Here is an 18794-nt window from a genome sequence, read left to right as displayed (position 1 = left end):
CTTCGGGCGACTTTGGTAATAGCCGGGCAGCCCGTCAATCGCTTAGGGACTGCGATGTATATAATGTAGCTCTTTGTAACTTTAAAGGCTTACTTGGACTTTTATTATAGTATAATTTAAGTGTGAAATAAAGTACCTTTTATTTCTAGTTTTTAATTGGCTTAAAACCCCTGCAAATACATGGCTGGAGCCTTATCGCAGTCTTAAGGGATAAGGAGTGTTAAAACGGGGCCTTACGTAATCCTGCCATCCGTCTGCACGTCATGTTCTGAGAGCTGTCGCGGCCGCCAGCGAAGACCTGGACTTCCAAGCCATAGCGACGACGACAAAATGGGCGCAATACTCTCCCTCCCTCTGCTCGCCGTCCCGAGCATGAGCACTGTACGATACCCGGCTTTATCCTCCACTATTGATATCAGCCGAAAAGCTTACGCACTTTTCTCTGTTAGATGCTTTCTTTCGCTGCAAGTTGCTGTGGTGCCGCCACCTGCTCCATGGTTTGCAGTGCCTGCGGGAAGTGCGGCAACAGGTACGATAAACTCGGTTTTTAATTTTCACCACTCTTTTTGCTTGCTTTGGCTCAGGGTTCTTGTCTCTGGGGAGACATAAGCTGATGAGAGACGCGCCTTAGTGTTGCTACTCGTATCGCCTACGCCGTCCTCCTTCTGGTCAATTCAATTCTAGCTTGGATAATGCTAACACCTTGGGCCATCGAAAAATTACAACACCTGGCACTCGACTACGTTAAAATTAATTGTCCAAATGGAGAATGCTACGGCTGGCTTGCTGTCCACCGAATCAATTTTGCTCTCGGTCTCTTTCACATTGTCCTCGCCGGCATGCTTTTCGGAGTAACATCTTCTAAACACCCTCGCGCAGCCATTCAGAACGGTTATTGGGGACCCAAGGTCATTGTGTGGCTGTCTCTCGTTGTTATCGCCTTCCTTATACCAAATGGCTTCTTTATGTTCTGGGGAAACTATGTTTCTCTGGTTTGTGCCATGTTATTTTTGATTCTTGGTCTAGTTCTCCTTGTCGACTTAGCACACACCTGGGCCGAATACTGTTTGGGACAGATCGAGGATACCGATTCCAGATTTTGGAGATTTGTACTTATTGGGTCCACCCTTGGTATGTATCTTGGGTCTGTCGCGATGACGGTGGTTCAGTACATTTTCTTTGCTCAGGGAGACTGCCATATGAACCAAGCCGTCATCACAATAAACCTACTCTTCTGGTTGGCCGTCTCTTTCATTTCCATCAATCCAAAGGTGCAGGAGTTCAATCCGAAAGCTGGCCTGGCGCAGGCTGCCATGGTTTCAGTGTACTGCACCTACCTGACGATGTCCGCCGTATCAATGGAACCCGACGACAAGCACTGCAACCCACTTATCCGAGCACAGGGTACCAGGACAACTTCTGTTGTGATCGGCGCCATCGTGACAATGCTAACAGTGGCCTATACAACGACTCGTGCAGCTACACAGAGTTTGGGTCTCGGAGGCAATGTGGGTGGAATACATTTGCCTGAGGACGATGAACACGGCCTGGTCACCCAGCAACCAAGTTCCCGACGAGAGATGAGGGCTGAGGCGTTGCGCCGGGCTGTTGAAGAAGGCAGTTTGCCGGCAGACGCCCTCCAATCAGATGATGAAAGTGTTTCTGAGGAGAGCACACCGCATGACGACGAGCGTTCTCGGACCCAGTATAGTTATACTGTCTTCCATATCATTTTCTTTCTTGCTACGGCCTGGGTCGCAACGTTGTTAACTATGCAGTACGAGGAGAGCACCAGGGATCGCGACTTCGCCACTGTGGGCCGTACTTATGCAGCGAGCTGGATCAAGATAGGTAGCGCCTGGGTGTGTTATGGGCTGTACATCTGGAGCTTGGTTGCGCCAATCATTCTTCCTGATCGATTCGAATTCTCCTAAGTTTTGAACGGGGTTTGAAGGTTGTTGATGTCTCGTGCTGGGCATTACTTTTATCAGTAGGGAGTCTTGGCGTCGGCTTGCAGATCCAACTTGTGCTGCGGTTGCCTCATTGAATTGAAATTGTCACTTTTTCTCTATATTAGTCTATATAATGCACACCGAGAGTGCATGTTACTTCTGTACTCTCTTCATTGCTGTCATCTATAAGTACAAGCCTCACCACTTTATTCTATCGCTTGCTCAAGGGCGCCGGCGTGAGGACAAATTCTTGCATAACTCTACTCCAGAGGCTGAGCGTCAATCTAAAACCACTACGGATTCAAAGCGTGTCTGCCTTTGGTCGTCGTAGCTATGGTGGCGACACCGTATGTTATTCTGTTCATTCAGAACGCCTCTTGATTCTACTACCCTACCGGCTCGATTTGACCTCCTTGTGCTAGCCTGCTCATGAAATCATGGGAGTTCGCTCCCACTTCTATAATACACTTCAGGATGTCGTTTGTTTTTAAAAAGCACAATGTCAATTTAGGTTCCTAGGATACCCTAATTAGTAGCCTAGCCCAAACTCCGTTAAGCATCTAGTAAAGTATCTAGGCGAAGGGCCCTGAAGGGGATTTGTTGCTGATAGATTCAAAAACACGCAAGTTGTGTACTAGTTGAAAGAATGCACATGGTATGCGTCCAATATTTAAAGGGAGGCTCGTTTCACAGCTTCATATTCATGTCTTGATCTACATTTACTCTTTGGTGAGTGGTGTCTTGCCTAGCTCTGCTGCAGCACCCGTTGCATGAAACCCGTCCAATGTTACAGTCACTGCTCCAGCTTGAACGAGCTACGACAACTTCCAATCAGTATCTCAACAAACAATGTCGTAACTGGCTTGTGAATGGGGTACTTACCGCACGAGACAAATCCTCAATCAGATCATTCACGTCTTCTATCCCTACACAGAGACGAATGATGTCCTCGGGCATTTGCCTCTCTCGACGTGTCTTCGCATCAATACTTGCATGACTCATTTGACACGGCATACTGATGAGACTATTCACGCAGCCAAAACTAACACTGATTGCCCATAGCCTTGCTGCCTCCACGATTCGCTCCGACATGGCTGCATCTCCAGTCTCAAAAGACAAAACGGCACCAGCTCCTCGCGCAATAGACCAATGCAAATCATATTGCGGATGCGACTGAAGGCCTGGATACCGAACACGAAACCCATGAGACTCAAGAAACTCAGCAATCGCCTGTGCGCTGGCTTGTTGCTTCTCCATGCGAATGGCAAGAGTCTTGACACCACGCATAAGGAGAAACGAGTCGTTAGGAGACAGACCGCAACCAGTCGAGTTGATTGTGAAGAATAATTTGTCTCCAATGGATGCTTCGTTGCAAGCAATGACACCGGCCATGATGTCGTGGTGCCCAGATAGATACTTGGTGCCGGATTCGTAGACAATGTCTGCCCCTAGATCCAACGGATTGCACAGCATCGGAGAGAGCATGGTGTTGTCAACTACAACCAGAGCCTTGGAATTGGCGTCATGAGCCATTTGAGCAATAGACGCCAGATCTACTATCTTAATCAGAGGGTTCGTTGGAGTCTCTAGTAAGACCATGGCTGTTTTGTCGGATATTCTCGCTTGGAGGGCATCGACTTTTGTTGTGTCAACATGGTGTACAATAATGCCCTGATTCGTGGCCATATATGTGAGCAAGCGATGGGTACCACCATACAAGTCGTCTCCGGTGATAACCTCGTCACCGGGGCGCAACAAACGAGTGATGACATCCAAAGCACCCATACCGGAGCTCACAGCAAGTGCGCGATTTGCATTCATAATCTTGGCGAGATGTCTCTCGAGATGCGTTCGAGTCGGGTTGCCGGATCGTGTGTAGTCATAGTCTTGCTGACCGCCAGCAGCCGAAGTCTGCTTAAATGTTGCAGATTGGTAGATAGGGATGCTTGAGGCACCATACTGGTCCTTACCTTCGGTGTAGACCAATTCAGTTGCCAAAGCATAGCGTCGGCGGCCATTTCGAGGGCTTGACGGGGCTGGTGATGGAGGAAGATCGTGTCCATCAAGATCGGTCTTAGCAGGACCTGTGACGCTCTTGGTAGCACTCGGGTTGATAGGCTTCGAGGAAGCCATATTGCTAGGATTGTCGGAGAGGGCCCTTAAATTGCTAGTACCAGAAGGCCACGAGTAACAAGTGTGAGAAGCCAAAGGGATGGGCAATCACTTGGCCGAAACCGCAGGATCTGGGTAGGGAGAGTTGAGTTGGAGTAAGGAGGAAATTCGGAAAGAAAAGTTGAGCTCCCCGCCACCGGAGACGAGTTACTGAAGTTTGTGGAGGGCAGTCAACGTTGATCCATATGCTGCGTGTCCGATTCTGGGGTTCGAGTGGGCCTGGCATAGCACTGGATCGCATTTCCTGGACTGCGTCATGTCGCAATTGTATCTACAATGCGGCGTACCTGCCGGAATCATTACTGCATAACGCCCTACGCTCAACTGCAATCAGCACCAGATTCGGGTCCGCATCCGTATCCTATCAGTAATTTGCATCGATGTTTGCGCGGCATTTCACTGCCTCGAAACAAAGCGATGATGCCGACGCCGATGAACGGAGGAAATAATCATTCTGGCTTATCAGCACAAGTCTGATGTCCTGTCACAACGCTCGGTGGGGCAACCCCCAATGGCGTGATCTCAGGGGTGGCTACTTGTACCGTGTCGGTGCCCCTTTAGAGTACGTAAAAGGACCAGACATCAATTGGCCAGATTTTCCAGCGATGCCAAGTTAACCTCAAAATGTTTTGAAGACACTTCCAATTCACGGAGCATCAAACGCCTCGAGTTCCAATATTTCAATGCGTTATAATCTGTGAAAATCCTTGCACGGTATCAAAGTCCAACAGGTAACTAGCCCTCTCAATATCTGCATGTGCAGTTACTGCACAATTTGATGGCTCAGGCTCTCTACCTACATACTAGGCAGGAGGCTAGACATAGCTGGCGGAAAGGCATGGTGCGTCACATCAAACTGCATGCTATCATCGAGGACATATTACAGCACAGCAACAGAAATTTGATGCTTCATGTCGTTGTCAGTGACGGCCACTATCTCACAGAGGTTTCGTCACGATGCCGATCCCAGTACTGCCTAATCCTGGCTTTCGACCAGGAGTTCATCCACGTTCTCATACTCGCCACCAGATCCTCGGCTCTTGTTTTTCCTCTTGCCAGCCGCGTCTTTGGTGCTCTTGCCATCCGTCTTGTCCATATGGCTGCCTCGATTGCTAAGAAAGTCATCCGTCCTAATACCGCGGAATTGACTAGAATCAACCGAAGCCATTCGCCGCCCCTCACCTCTGTATTGTCGCATGTACTCCCTAACAGGTGCCATGGCGGCATCACGGCAAGCTTCTTTGATGTCACTACCTGACATTCCTGCAGTGATCTTCGATACGTAGTCCAAATCAAAATGCTCAGCGTCTGTCTTTGTATCCTGTAGAATGAGCTGCAATATTTTGCGTCGCTGTTCAAGGCCAGGGAGAGGCACAGGAAATTTTTTGGGCATACGGCGCAAGATTGCCTCATCAATGTCATGTATGCGGTTTGTAGCCCCTAAAACGACGATTTGAGCTGGCATTCCCGATGCATTGGCCGATGTTAGGCCATCCCATAGTGTCATAAACCTGGCCTCCATGTTAAAATCCGGACCACTTATGGAAGACTGCGAAGAAGGAAACCTTACTCAGCTTTGACCATACCGCTGGCCTCGTGCTCCCCGCTCCTCCTTGTTCCTAGAACCGCGTCTATTTCGTCGATGAATATGATAGCTGGCTGCATCTTACGTGCCAAGGAAAAGACAGCACGAACTATTTTGTTAGAATCACCGTACCACTTCTCTGTCATGGTGGAGATGTGAAGGTTGATGAACGAAGCTCCGCTTTCAAGGGCTAACGCCTTTGCCAGCATGGTCTTTCCACAACCTGGGGGTCCAAACAGAAGCACTCCGGACGGTGCTGACAGTAAAGGCGCAGCATGGGAATACAGATGCGGCATCGTAAGCGGGTATATCACGGATTCTTTCAGCTCGTCAATGATCGAATCAAGCCCACCAATATCTGTGAACGAGAAATCGTCGGTCAGTTCGCTTCAGAGATACTACATGACCATTTATTCGCACAGTCAAAGCAGGGCATGCGCTCACCATTAAATCCAACGTGTATGTCCTCTGGGGCGACCATTTCCAGCGCGACCAAGTTCTCGTACTCGTTCAAAACCAGATCCTCAACTCTTTGAATCATCCTGGCATCTCCGCTCTCATCGTCTCCATCTCGGTCTATATTCTGCTGACGATTCAATCGCTCGAGGTGTGCCTTGGCCTGCCGTCTGGCTTGTTCGTGTTTTTCTTTGTCGGGGTCAGCCAGATTGCTCAGCATCGGTGTGAGAAGATTTCTGGCGACATAGAGTCCAGCTGTCATCTATGAAATAAGCTCTATGGTCAATAAACATATAATTTTCTCAGGGGGAAGTTGGGACGCGGGCCGATTCAGTTAGGTATGACATACCATGCCGGCAAATAATAAAAGGTCAAGGGCGACATCGCCGAGTTTCCGTCGTTCACCCATACCGAGAATCGAACGCAGCCACCGGACTGGTTTCCCGGGCATCAGGGTATGGCTTAGTTAATAGAGAGAGCGCAAAGCCGGGACGTTCTTACGTATTATGCGGACTTGCCCTGTTTGGACCTCTCACAACTGATAAGAAGTTGTCGCAGACGGTTGATCAAAACGTACATACAGAGAAACAAAGGATTTTCCCAGTCGTCTTACATGCTTTTAAAAGTTATTGTACAATATGTTCAAACGACTAGATTGGGATTTCGTCATGAGTGTGGTAAGTCGAATCTCCTTACTCCGTACGCGAGTATGGAGTATCGTCTTCGCATTCATGTGCTACGTATCCACTTGTGCTAGGACCTATTCCCTTTTTGGCACAGTGTTTGCCACTTGCCTCTGCTACGGAGCACCCTCGGCGTCAGATGAGACATATACGTGCTTACGTAACTTGGACGAAGGCAGGCCATCTTATGAATGACGAGTTGTTTACATTCTACCCAAAATGGAAATACCACCGGCCTGTTTACCTGTTTAGCAGAACCCGCAACATAATACTCTTCCACACCATAATACTGTTGAAGATTTCCTGATTCTCGACTGGATGAAGCGACAGAGGATAATTTATGCCTCAAGCCGCATTACAAGAAGCCATCTATTTTCGAATATACGACTACTCGTCACTCTCAATTTACTGCTCCACATGACGGATGGCTCCTCGTTCGCATGTGGTGGGCAACCTTGCTTCCATGGTCCTCTCCGATTCTGAACCAGATTTCGACGATGTCGAAGCGATTGGTATGCCGCCTTCCCAGGAGCTTGCTGGGAAGGCTCTAGCATCTAAGCGAAGTCGTGACCGAACAACGAACTCTACAACACGAGTAACGAAGCCGTCCCAAAGATCAACGCGGAGTGTCAAGAGCGGCACGAGTCATTTAGTACTACCGGCGGTGGCGAGGCAAATATTAATGGAGAAGAGCAAAAGCAATACTATTCTACAAGCTGGAGCCGACGGAAAAGATATGGACGAACCAGACAAGGTCGCCTTGGGAAAACCATATCCAAATCTTTCTTCATCTCATGAACAGGGGCGACTAGCCGGCTTGTCGCGGAACACAGGATCTTCGGGCACATTATACACTCAGAATATTGACAGGGAGCATGAATCAACGTTTGTGAGTGGTGATGAGGAGCCGAAATGTGTGGAGAAGCTAGGACAGCAAGAGACAAAGCCTGCAATCGACGCAGAGGAGCAATGCCCAGCGGATTATACCAATAATATGGACGAGGTTGCAACTCGGAGGCGATTAGGAGAATTGACAAAGAAGTACGACTCGCTAAAGGCACGATACAACGATCTGCGCGAAGTGGGAATGATTGCCGCAGAACGCAATTTTGAAAGGCTGAAAAAGCAGTCAGAGGAAAATACGGCAGGTAAGGCTTTGGCCCTGCAGTCAATGGGAGAATATCCATTGTTATATTGGGACCTTTAATTCGGAATACCTGACATGTTGGCAGCGTCAAACAAACTTATTCAGTCGCTCAAGGAGGAATTGAATGCGCAATCGGCACTGGTGAAGCAAGGCGAGCAGGTACGCCAGCATTTAGAGCGTAGCGAAACTAACGTTTGTGACTTGGAAAGCAAAATATGTGGCCTGGAAGCATCATTATCGAATGCTCGGTCTGAGATAAAATCACTCTCTGCTAAACTCTCGGCGAGCAGAGCTGCGGAAGCTAGTGCAAAAATCCCGGGAGGCGCATTAAAGCCTGGGGCCATGGGCCACAAATCAGCCTCATCGGAAGTTGTTCTAGCGGCACAAGCAAAGGAAGACCTCTATGGCGACTTAACAGGTCTTATTGTCCGAGGGATGAAACGCGGTGATGGTGGAAGCGTTTTTGACTGCATTCAAACTGGGAGAAACGGGAGTAAGCTTCCCAAGAGACACCCAACACTAACAAAGCACAATGCTAACTTGTTGAAGCTCTGCACTTCAAGCTTTCCCTGGATGCTGGAGATGCTTCCGATAGTTACGACGACGTCCAATTTACGTACCGCCCTCAGCTTGATACAGACCGCGATGGTGATTTGATTCGGATGCTACCGGACTACTTGGTCGAAGAAATCACCTTCCCACGGACTCAAGCATCCAAATTTTACAGCAGAGTGATTAAGTCACTTACTGAGCGACTGAATTAAGATTTGAATGGCTAGGATGGACGGACTATACTACCTACTAACCCTCGGACTCATCAGTAAAGATGTCCGTATGTTCAATTGAGGGCATTTATTTAGTCGCAAGCCATGGGGCGAGAAAAGACAGTCAATACGCTCGAGTGCTTGATCCATTCGCAAATTGCCTAGTTTCTTGAATTCTCGCACGATGGGCTAAGACCTGAAAGTTTTTCTCCGAGAAGTCATGATTCAGCTTCAGCAAAAAGAAAAAAAAACCGATAAGCATGATAGGATGCCAGTAGTAGGGGTGAACCCGAGGCCTGATTATTTAGATGGGTGGCAAGAACCAACTTTAGAGCATTGTGTTTACAACCCAAGGACAGTTGAGCAAACGGCTGTAACCAAGTTGCAAGCTTCCACTTCCACTTGGAGACCTACACTTGTGGATCGTGTTTCTGCTCAAGAAGTCGAGAGAAGGACCTACAATGTCTCATGGAACCAGTCTTATTGTTTCATTAGACATATGCTCTCTGGGGAGCAGGTGAGCGACCCTAATGGTAGGGAGTCTATTCGCGCAGTAGGACATCAGGGTATCTAAGTGCAGTCCATGGCAGGATGCATCTGCTTTTCGATACGTGTATGTCCATGAACATACTACAGTATAAACACAGTACACATATGATAATTATATAACCTTAAGGTTATAGCAAGGTAAAGATAACCTAAAATAAAAGCGAGAGGATTTTTCTTCCTATAAAAAGGGTTTTCCCACTTAAGCTGCATGTAAAAGTACTAGAAAAGCTTATAATAGCTCTAGGGTACCTAAAATAAATAAATAAATCTTATAATATATTATAATATAATATAGTGAAATATACAAAAATACAATACTTTTAAAGCTCTGTTTACGAATTTACCGGGAGCATATATACCTACCTAGGTACCTAGGTACCTAGCAGGGACTACAGTATATATCCAACATATATTTGTTTGTTTGTTTGTTTATTTGTTTATTTACTTCTCGCTTACACTCTACGAGGCGTAAGTAGGGCCAACACTTGAGTCATGCATTACATAGATTATCAAATAGCTAAAGTCTAGACGTCCTAGAGGGGAAAGCAAAACAAGCTCAAGTCGCTAAATCAATACATCTCATGGTATCATCTATCCCCTGGTATGCTCTCCCTCGGTTCGACACTGGTCCCAGAGACCACCCTTTTTGGCAAAGTCCAACCCCTTGAGGAAGTCACCAACTTCACAGCGTCCGAGCTTGTCTGCCTTGCAGCCCTTGGGAGGGATTACTCTATCATTGACGAGAACTCGGACCATTTCGTAGTCGTCTTGGCCGCAGTGCATCTTTTCGACATACATGCGTGCTCCAAACGGCACGGCTTGTGAAGCAGAGTATCCGTCGGCTTTCTTGGAGGATACCCTGTGATCGGTGGGAATTTCAGTAGCGTTGGTATATATACCGAGTGCGGCGTAGACTGTCATCATTGTGTTGTCATGGCTGAAGTCGGCATATAGCAGCCGGTTGAGAGGGAACGTCGACGGGTTAGAGTCGAGCGTTTCATTTGTTGATGTGCGGTCTTGAACTGGAGAGTGTGAAAGTCGAGCAATGAGTTCATTAACATATCCAACTCCCTGAGTCGGTCCTAGCGGATTTGCTGGTCCATAGCCATACCACTTCTCCAACGACTCGTAGTACTCATACCCATGCCACTCCTCCTTGGAAAACAAGCGACAAAAGTCGGAAACTGTCGATTTTTCCGAGGCAACAGTGTTGAAGGGGCAAAGATCCATAAAGTAAACCGTTTCCTCAAGGGTAATCTTGGCGCCAGGAAGCTTCGCGTTAAGACGTTCCATTATGGGAGTGGCCCAGACATTTTTCCAGGGGGCTTGTTTGTCGCGTGCAAGCTCCGCGTTAGGTCCATTTTCAAACGCACCACAGGTTCCATGGTCCAAGGTATTGTTGGAGCCGTTGCCTTCTGGAATGACGAGAATATCCTCCAGGTATTTACTGCCATTCTTGGCCTTGGCTTTGTAGAAGCCATGAACAAAATTTTGTGCCGACATGACGACTCTTTCAGAGCCCGAGGCTCGAACAAAAGGATGGGTCGAATCCTCGGCTAACTTCTGATAGCGCTTGAAGAACTTCTTTCCAGACTTGACCATTTCCTGCTCGCCAAAGGGGGTGAGGTCGTCAGAACCTAGAGTATACTTGTAGTCCTTGAGAAACTCGAAGCCCTTCCCATAGTCCTTGACGTCTTTTTGAATCCGCTCAATCAGGTCCTTGTAGGCCTTGGACTTGCCGGCCGTCGGGTTGCGGGACCCATGTCGAGACAAGATTGAAGCAAAGGTGACGTCGCACCCCGACGGGATGTCTGGCTTAATAGATCCCTTGTGTGCTGAGAAGTACGGCGAGTACTGGCCCCAGTGCTTGCGAAAATCGTGGGTGCAAGAGCCGTTGTTAACGCATGACTTAGAGGCTGATCGGTCTCGCCTGTAAGGAGTCTCTTGTTGAGCAAACTTGCGGAATGGGATGCTGCGTGGTGATGTGCGGGAGCAAGTTCCACTTACGCGAAGGCAAAGCCCAGAAAAACAAGGACAGCGAGCAACATGACGCTCATTGATAGTTTAAACAACCTTGAGCGAGGAGGCCGCTCATCAAAGACTTGCTGTGCGTGATTTCGTCCCGTCACAGGCGCCGGGATGGCCCTATATTTGTTGTTTGGCCTGGCGAGCGCCTTCAGCGAGGCGACGGTATCTGATATTACACTCATTATTGTGTTGTCGCACGGCACAACAAGCTCACTACTTTAATGTTCGTACGGAGGAGCTGTCGGGTTTGTTGGGCCACGTAATATGCAGGTAATGCGCACAGTAAAGCGTAGTCGAGCGCCCCCTTTTACTAGGCGCACACAATTCTCTCTTTTATCTCTTTGGCTGCGATATGACTCCTGGGGGGCCCCCTCCCTCATAATATACCTACCTACCTACCTAGGTAGGTATGTACGGAGTAGCTCGCACGCGCTTTGTTTTAATTCGACTCTCAACATACAATGCTCCTTACAATGCCTGTGCAATTGAATAGCCTAGCATCCAGCTATGACTTGTTTCACGCATTCATTGTTTCAAACCTCTCCTTTTGTTCGTCCGTGCTAATGCCAATGCCCAGCACCCCTTCGCCCTTCGCCTAGCGGATTCAACCTTGCCCTCCAAACACAGTTAAGATACAAATGTGACAAGTGGGACCATGGGACTGCCAATAGAGGGCGTCTTAGACCCCACGGGACGTGGAACCACGAGGTGGTGTCGCCCGCAAGCACGCCCCCAAGAAAAAGGACACTAGTACTACTACCTCAGGGGGTAGCCAATAATATTTGAATTGGGCTGGTTCCATTGAAAAAATGGTTTAACCAGACGGCCCAAATCTCCCTTGGTTATTTTAGCAGTGCGGACTACATACCAGACGGAGCGTCTAACAAATGCCTATTCCCCCGACTAGCCACGTCCGCACTGCGAGGCGCACTTCAAGATTTGGTCTCGTTCACTACTCAACGCGTCGAGACCATCACTGTCACAGTGTCTGGTGCATTAGGCTGCCCCTCTTTTGTAACCAGTCTATGCCCGAGAGCCTTGCAAAGTCGTCGCGATCGTTTGGCATCAGACTCAATGGGCTGCTGCTAACGGAAACCTGACACAAACAGCGACATCGCAACTTCCGTCGCCAGCATGGCGGCAGCCACTCGTTTTGCCTTCCTGGCCACGGCCGTAATATTCCATCTCGTTTATATATATTCTATCTTCGATATATATTTCGTGAGCCCCATTGTGTCTGGCATGCAGCTCTTCGGAGTTGAACGTCCCCCGTTATCAAAGCCTCCAGCTGACAGGCTAGTTTTGTTTGTTGGCAAGTACACTCAGTTTGGGCCAAATTTTGCTCCCAATCTTACCACAAACATGCTGACAAACTGCTGTTGCAGGTGATGGACTAAGAGCAGACAAAGCCTTTCAATCATTTCCCGAGCCGTATCCTCAAAACGAAAAGGATCTCATCCCCAGGCCTCTCGCACCTTTCCTGCGATCCCGCGTCCTTCAAGAAGGCACCTTCGGCGTCTCCCATACCCGTGTGCCTACAGAGTCCCGCCCGGGGCATGTAGCTTTGATCGCCGGGTTATACGAAGATGTTTCCGCCGTCGCCACCGGCTGGAAACTCAACCCTGTCAATTTCGATAGTGTCTTTAACCGAAGTCGTCATACTTGGAGCTGGGGTAGCCCAGATATCTTGCCCATGTTCGAACAAGGAGCTGTTCCCGGCCGGGTTGATACATATATGTACGAACCAGAGTTCGAAGATTTTACTCAGGATGCTCTTCGCCTCGACTACTGGGTGTTTGACCATGTTAAGCACTTTTTTGCAGAGGCCGCAATAAACCAGACTCTTAATAAAGCCCTTCGCCAGGATAAGATTATTTTCTTCCTACATCTGCTTGGGCTTGATACAACTGGGCACTCCTATCGACCGTACTCAAAGGAATATTTAAATAATATCAAAGTGGTGGACCAAGGCGTTAAGGAGATAACAGAACTTGTCCAGAAATTTTACGCAGATGACAGAACAGCCTTTGTATTCACCGCAGATCATGGCATGAGTGACTGGGGCAGTCACGGTGATGGTCATCCAGATAATACCCGCACGCCTTTCATTACGTGGGGTTCCGGTGTGGCCGCTCCTGAGGTGCATCCTGGTACTATTGCCCCAGGACATGATGCGTACTCATTAGATTGGGGGCTCGATCACATTCGTCGACACGATATTAACCAGGCGGACATCGCCGCCTTAATGTCCTACTTGATCGGTGCCGAGTTCCCAGCTAATTCGGTCGGAGAGCTTCCCTTATCATATCTGGCCGCAGACAATAGCGAGAAGGCTTATGCATCGCTTGTCAATGCCAAAGGTATTTTGGAGATGTATCGTGTCAAGGAAAATAAAAAGAAGACGAATGAACTGCGATTCAAGGCATACCACGCGTTTGACGGAGAGGGTTCTCCTGAAAACCGCATTGCTGCGATTGTAGATCTCATTGCAAATGGGCAGTATGAAGAGGCTATTGAGGAGTCAAATACCCTCATTCAAGCAACGCTGCAGGGCCTGCGCTATCTCCAAACGTATGACTGGCTGTTTCTTCGGGCTCTTATTACCATGGGATATCTTGGCTGGATGGCATATGCCACAACCATAGTGGTAAACATGTTTGTCGTCCACGAGGAAATAGCAGCGCAAAGGACTCTTTTCAGTGCCGCCACCTTTTTGGGAATTCTGTTTGCTCTTTATGCGTCGTTCATTATTTCCAAATCACCCCTCACATACTATTTATATGCCTTCTTTCCTGTTGTATTCTGGGAAGAAGTTTATGCCCATAGACAGAGTCTTTATCACGGAAGATTGGTATTATTTGGCCACATTCAGTCCGCAGGAGGTGTGGCGACGCTGTTTCTTCATACCATTTTTTACATTGCTGTCATACAATCTCTGGTGAGTGAGCCGGTTACTCAAGATATGCAGTCGCCATGACTCATTACCCTTCTCTGCGCCCTTTGCCAACCCACACTGACCCTCATTAGGCTGTCGGATATATTTATCGAGAGGTACTGACCGGATTGTTTGTCCTGGCAGCGGCTTGGCCTGTCACGTATGGCCTGTCTTTCTTACAAAACCATGCATTGCTCATCATGACATGGGCAGCTTCATGCCTGACAATGAGCACATTCACGTTGCTTCCAGCCATGAAAGTTGAAAGCATTGGTCTAATGTAAGCAGACTCAACGCATGGTTATTATAAGGGTAAATTCATGAGACTGATGATTTCTAGCCTTGCTGGTGGCTTTGTCATGTTTCTCGTTGGCTTTCTTTACCTGATTCTCGAAGACATCGTTCTCGCCGATTTTTCGTGGGCTGCCAGCTCAGATCCTTCACTTAAGAAGTCAAACAAGAATATTCAGCGAACATTAACTGGCATCCAGGTATGACAAATGGCTACTATCACCTTCTCTGTTGCCATTGTATTCTCTGCTTATTCTTCGAAATGAGTAACTGACGCAGTATCATATCAACAGGTGGGACTTATTCTCTTGTCCATGCTTGTAACGCGGTCTAGCGCCTTGTCCCTTCAGGCTAAGCGAGGTCTCCCAGTCGGCAATCAAGTTCTTGGATGGGCTATCCTCAGTATGTAATTTGTGGCACGCAGTTGACTTTCCATGCGGTTCATGTCCTGGCCTCTAACTTTCTCAGTCGTGTCTCTCCTAATGCCCCTCTTTTATCGCCTTCAGCCTAATACACATTACCTGCATAGACTTGTAGTCATTTTTTTGACATGCGCACCTACATTTGTCATTCTTACAATCTCATATGAAGGCCTTTTTTACGTCGCTTTCTCAGTGACCCTACTTGTTTGGGTGCGCCTGGAGTACGCAGCCGAAATTTTCTGCCGCAAGCATCAGCAAAACAACGGGAGCTTGGTGCAACCTAATACATATAACCAAGACTTGATACAACATCGAGAACTCAGGCTCTCGGATGCACGGGTGGCGCTTTTCTTCCTGGTACTACTGCAATCGGCCTTTTTCAGTACAGGCAACGTTGCGTCCGTTTCTTCATTTAGTCTTGACAGCGTTTACCGCCTGATACCAGTATTTGATCCTTTTTCTCAGGGAGCGTTGCTAATTTTAAAGTTGATGATCCCATTTGCTCTTATTTCTGCCAATTTGGGAGTATTAAATAAAAGGTTAGGAGTCGCCCCATCAGCTCTCTTCATGGTGGTCATGGCAATTAGCGATATTCTGACGCTCTATTTCTTTTGGGTTGTCAAAGACGAGGGCTCATGGTTGGAGATAGGCTCCACAATCAGCCACTTCGCCATTGCAAGTCTGCTTTGTGTGTTTGTTGCTGGCCTTGAGGGCGTCAGCACCTTGTTTATATCAGGCATTAACGTGGGGGATGGGCAAAGCGAACTTGATCCTACGACTAGCCAGTCAGGGTCTACAATGAAAAACAAAGGAGCCCCAAATGGCAACAGTTATTCAAATGAAGCCAAAAGACAATAGAGAAAATATAAATGGATTGCAATGACGGATTTCAGATTTCCTTGATGAGAATCAGGTTCGTACCCCACACCGAGGGGCGAGATGATGGCTCTTGTACACGAGGGGCCCATGCTTCGTCAAATTTATGCAGCTACATATGCACGGGCGTCAGGCAATCTATAATCAAAATTAGAGCTTTATGTTGTAATGCTGTGCTATCCAGCTGGGCGACAGCTGTCAATCGTGATGTCTGGAGGATGCGAAGGACCATATATGTTACTATTTCGGCACGAATGGGATGTGCTGTGGTAGCAGCGAAATATCTGACCAGATAACTGTATGATGGACAGAGAGAGTATTTGTGCCACTTGTTTAGATTTATAATAATCTACCTACTTTAGGTACCTGGTAGACTTTGATGGACTTCCCAAGATGCACAGAGAAAGAGAGTATTTGAGCCAGACACCTTGCCGAGTACTTGACTAGTTGATAAGACGCCTAACGAAGTTTGTACTGGCAGCTGAAAGACCGGGATAGTCTCCATGTCACTCGGGACTTTTCAGTCCACAACAACAAAAGCTCAGGCATCTGAGATCTTAGATGTCAGAAGCACTGGCAGCACATGTGAAACTCACCACCTGCTTGCCCTCCTTCATCAAGGCCCAGACACCACGAACAGGGGGTTACTCAGGTCAAGTGCTTGGGTACATGTAGGCATGTGCCTGATGATCTGACTTGTTACTTTTGAGTAGGTGCCGGAGTGAACCCTTGAGAGTATAATATTGACAAGACGGCGCGTTCTCTGCAAAGAAACTTGGTGTGGTGGCTCCATATCGTCATCAGTACGAAGTACGTCCGGCACAACCCCCGCGACCTTGGCACCAAAAACTCACCTGTGACCCCGGTTCCCCAGACTTGACTCTTTGCTTCGATGTCGTTGTCTGCTTGGATGTTCCGGGCAAGTACGGGGGTGGCTGCCAGGTTCCCCAACAATTGGACACCTCGGAGGCGGGCCTCAGCCACTAGCCTCCGATCTATTCCATCTCCATGTGAATTGCCCGGCAGGCTCACTCTTTTTGCTAGGTGCGCTCACGCTCTACGAGGTACCTAGCTATAAGGCTTTATATTATAATATGTTATTATATGTTATTATATGTTAAAGTAAACTTTATAGCAAGTAAATATAATATATTCAGCTTAAATATAGCTAAAATATAGTTTTATTAAATACCCTTTATTTACCTTTTTTCATATAATTTAATTTAATAATAAGTAAATTTATTTCATTATAAAATTTTTACTTACCTAATTCAGTATTTTAAAAGAGTTTAAATACAGTAAATAGCGGGGGGATAAGCGCACCTAGCAAAGAGTGAGTCCGCCGAGCAATTCACATCTCCAGGCTCATAGTTTGAGCTTGCGTCTAGCGAGCTTGCGCAGGCAGGCCAAGGGATTAACTCACCTCCAGACCCGAGCACTTCAATTTGACGGCTCTATATATCAGAGTTGCAGCCGGCCACGATTGAAAGTCTCGTTTTGAAAGTCTCAAGTGCAACGTTCAACGGGGCCCCGGCCCCGGCCCCACTATTACTGTTACGGGGGACCACAATGTCAGAGCATTGACAAGAAAACTACATTTTCAATTTTCAAAAAAGCTTAAATAATTAATAATAAATCTAATAAAATACTTGAATTATAATAATAAATACATAAATTAGCTAATATTATAACTAATTAGCTTATATAAAAAAGTGGGTTTTAATAGCTTATTATAAGCTTAAAAACTAGATTATGTAATTTTCTAAAAACACACTATACTATTATAACGGTAGCTTAGGTTCTAAGGTATAGTAGGTCTGTTTCTTAGGAAGTAAGTTAGGTTAAATACTATAAAGTAGCTTTTAAGTAGTATTATAATAAGGCTATTAAGAGTATAACTCTTAATAGTAAAACTATTACTTAAATTAATTAATAGAGATCTAAACTATTTAATTATAGGAATACCTTCTCCTTAAGTACTCGTTTATCTCTTTATTATAGTCTTAAATTAAATAAATTCCATTTAATCCCTTATATTAGATTAGGTTAATTCTCTTTAATCTATTAAGTTAAATTAAATTAATTCCATTTAATCCCCTTACGTAACCTGCGATTCTATTAAGCCTTATTCTTATTTATATACTAGTAGCTTATAATGCTAGCTAATTACTTTAAGTACTCTTAGTTTATAATATAATACTTCTCCCTTATTAGTCTTATTCTTAAGGCTATTTCGTTTATTTAGTAAGTATTCTCTTTCTTTCTCTCTTTTCCCTTTTTTCTTTCTTTATTATTCTTTTTATAATGTCTTTTAATCGTATTTTAAAATAATAATCTTACCTTAATTAAAAGATTAATTATAAACGTCTTTTTAAGTTTATATTTACCTTTAACTTTATTATATTTTCCTATAATTTATATTAAAAAAACAATTAAAAGTATATTATTATTAAAGGGAAAGATAAGTATAGCGAATATACTTTACGTGGTTATACTAGCTGTAATTTAAGCAAAACGTCTTTAAATACTTATAATTATATTCTTTATAAAAAGAATCGTTTTAATAGAGAATATGCTTTAGTTAAAAAGAATTTAAAGTAGGTAATAGCTCGTTTATAAAGGATTTATTATTAAGAGAAATTTTTATAATAAAAGGCTATAAAGATAATTACTTATAATATAAAGAGTTTAAATAAGTTAAAGGCCTAAAAGCGTTTAAAGTTAAAGTTTAATATACTTAATTAAACACTTAAGTTTTTAGTAGACTTAGATTTTCTTATTCTTAATAAGTTTTTATTCTTTAATAGAACTATTTAAGTAATATTAAGTAATTCATAAGATTCTTAGCTAGCTTTTAGGTGTTTTTAAAGTTTAAATATCCCTTTTATTTAACGAGATAATAATAATTCTTTATATCTCCTTATACTTTAAGTA

General features: G+C 45.8%; 7 protein-coding genes across 12 annotated transcripts; 4 read left to right on the top strand and 3 right to left on the bottom strand.

Annotated features, from left to right (window-relative positions):
• Nucleotides 1-317: 317 nt before the first annotated feature.
• On the top strand, nucleotides 318-2195 carry TMS1_1 (Membrane protein tms1). Its single transcript, XM_007816046.2, has 3 exons — nucleotides 318-381; nucleotides 450-529; nucleotides 632-2195. The coding sequence occupies exons 1-3, from the start codon at nucleotides 331-333 to the stop codon at nucleotides 1932-1934; spliced, it is 1434 nt and encodes a 477-aa protein (XP_007814237.2). The 5' UTR covers nucleotides 318-330; the 3' UTR covers nucleotides 1935-2195.
• STR3_1 (cystathionine beta-lyase) lies at nucleotides 2196-4518 on the bottom strand. 2 transcript variants are annotated; one of them, XM_007816047.2, is made up of 2 exons: nucleotides 2835-4272; nucleotides 2196-2767 (listed from the first exon to the last, which is right to left on the bottom strand). In XM_007816047.2, the coding sequence occupies exons 1-2, from the start codon at nucleotides 4083-4085 to the stop codon at nucleotides 2672-2674; spliced, it is 1347 nt and encodes a 448-aa protein (XP_007814238.2). In that variant the 5' UTR covers nucleotides 4086-4272; the 3' UTR covers nucleotides 2196-2671. The 2 variants fall into 2 exon arrangements, with proteins under 2 accessions (XP_007814238.2, XP_065976607.1); XM_066118009.1 differs by having other exon boundaries at nucleotides 2640-4518.
• Nucleotides 4519-4652: 134 nt separating this feature from the next.
• On the bottom strand, nucleotides 4653-6838 carry MSP1_1 (mitochondrial dynamin GTPase Msp1). Of its 3 annotated transcripts, XM_066118007.1 has the most exons (5): nucleotides 6667-6838; nucleotides 6515-6600; nucleotides 6154-6427; nucleotides 5695-6067; nucleotides 4653-5635 (listed from the first exon to the last, which is right to left on the bottom strand). In XM_066118007.1, exons 2-5 carry the CDS (start codon nucleotides 6572-6574, stop codon nucleotides 5101-5103), a joined length of 1242 nt encoding a protein of 413 aa, XP_065976605.1. In that variant the 5' UTR covers nucleotides 6575-6600; nucleotides 6667-6838; the 3' UTR covers nucleotides 4653-5100. The 3 variants fall into 3 exon arrangements, with proteins under 3 accessions (XP_065976605.1, XP_065976604.1, XP_065976606.1); XM_066118006.1 differs by having other exon boundaries at nucleotides 6515-6838; XM_066118008.1 differs by having other exon boundaries at nucleotides 6154-6420; nucleotides 6515-6838.
• A 473-nt stretch (nucleotides 6839-7311) lies between these two features.
• J3458_004108 (uncharacterized protein) lies at nucleotides 7312-8759 on the top strand (the record flags this gene model as incomplete). The annotated part of the gene is made up of 3 exons (XM_066118005.1): nucleotides 7312-7996; nucleotides 8081-8488; nucleotides 8545-8759. The coding sequence occupies 3 exons, from the start codon at nucleotides 7312-7314 to the stop codon at nucleotides 8757-8759; spliced, it is 1308 nt and encodes a 435-aa protein (XP_065976603.1).
• A 220-nt stretch (nucleotides 8760-8979) lies between these two features.
• J3458_004107 (uncharacterized protein) lies at nucleotides 8980-9333 on the top strand (the record flags this gene model as incomplete). The annotated part of the gene is made up of 1 exon (XM_066118004.1): nucleotides 8980-9333. The coding sequence occupies one exon, from the start codon at nucleotides 8980-8982 to the stop codon at nucleotides 9331-9333; it is 354 nt and encodes a 117-aa protein (XP_065976602.1).
• Nucleotides 9334-9719: 386 nt separating this feature from the next.
• Nucleotides 9720-11634, bottom strand: J3458_004106 (uncharacterized protein). The gene is made up of 2 exons (XM_007816050.2): nucleotides 11316-11634; nucleotides 9720-11238 (listed from the first exon to the last, which is right to left on the bottom strand). The coding sequence occupies exons 1-2, from the start codon at nucleotides 11516-11518 to the stop codon at nucleotides 9900-9902; spliced, it is 1542 nt and encodes a 513-aa protein (XP_007814241.2). The 5' UTR covers nucleotides 11519-11634; the 3' UTR covers nucleotides 9720-9899.
• A 574-nt stretch (nucleotides 11635-12208) lies between these two features.
• MCD4_1 (Glycosyl phosphatidyl inositol anchor synthesis) lies at nucleotides 12209-16086 on the top strand. Of its 3 annotated transcripts, XM_066118001.1 has the most exons (6): nucleotides 12251-12648; nucleotides 12722-14274; nucleotides 14364-14551; nucleotides 14612-14762; nucleotides 14856-14964; nucleotides 15031-16086. In XM_066118001.1, the coding sequence occupies exons 1-6, from the start codon at nucleotides 12471-12473 to the stop codon at nucleotides 15840-15842; spliced, it is 2991 nt and encodes a 996-aa protein (XP_065976599.1). In that variant the 5' UTR covers nucleotides 12251-12470; the 3' UTR covers nucleotides 15843-16086. The 3 variants fall into 3 exon arrangements, with proteins under 3 accessions (XP_065976601.1, XP_065976599.1, XP_065976600.1); XM_066118002.1 differs by having other exon boundaries at nucleotides 12251-14274; XM_066118003.1 differs by having other exon boundaries at nucleotides 12209-14274; nucleotides 14612-14964.
• Nucleotides 16087-18794: the final 2708 nt, after the last annotated feature.

The sequence above is a fragment of the Metarhizium acridum genome (genome assembly GCF_019434415.1).
Source record: "Metarhizium acridum strain ARSEF 324 chromosome Unknown scaffold_29, whole genome shotgun sequence".
NCBI classification, from domain to species: domain Eukaryota; kingdom Fungi; phylum Ascomycota; class Sordariomycetes; order Hypocreales; family Clavicipitaceae; genus Metarhizium; species Metarhizium acridum.
The sequence above is the reverse complement of the archived record's forward strand: the minus strand, read 5'-3'. Positions and strand labels throughout refer to the sequence as shown.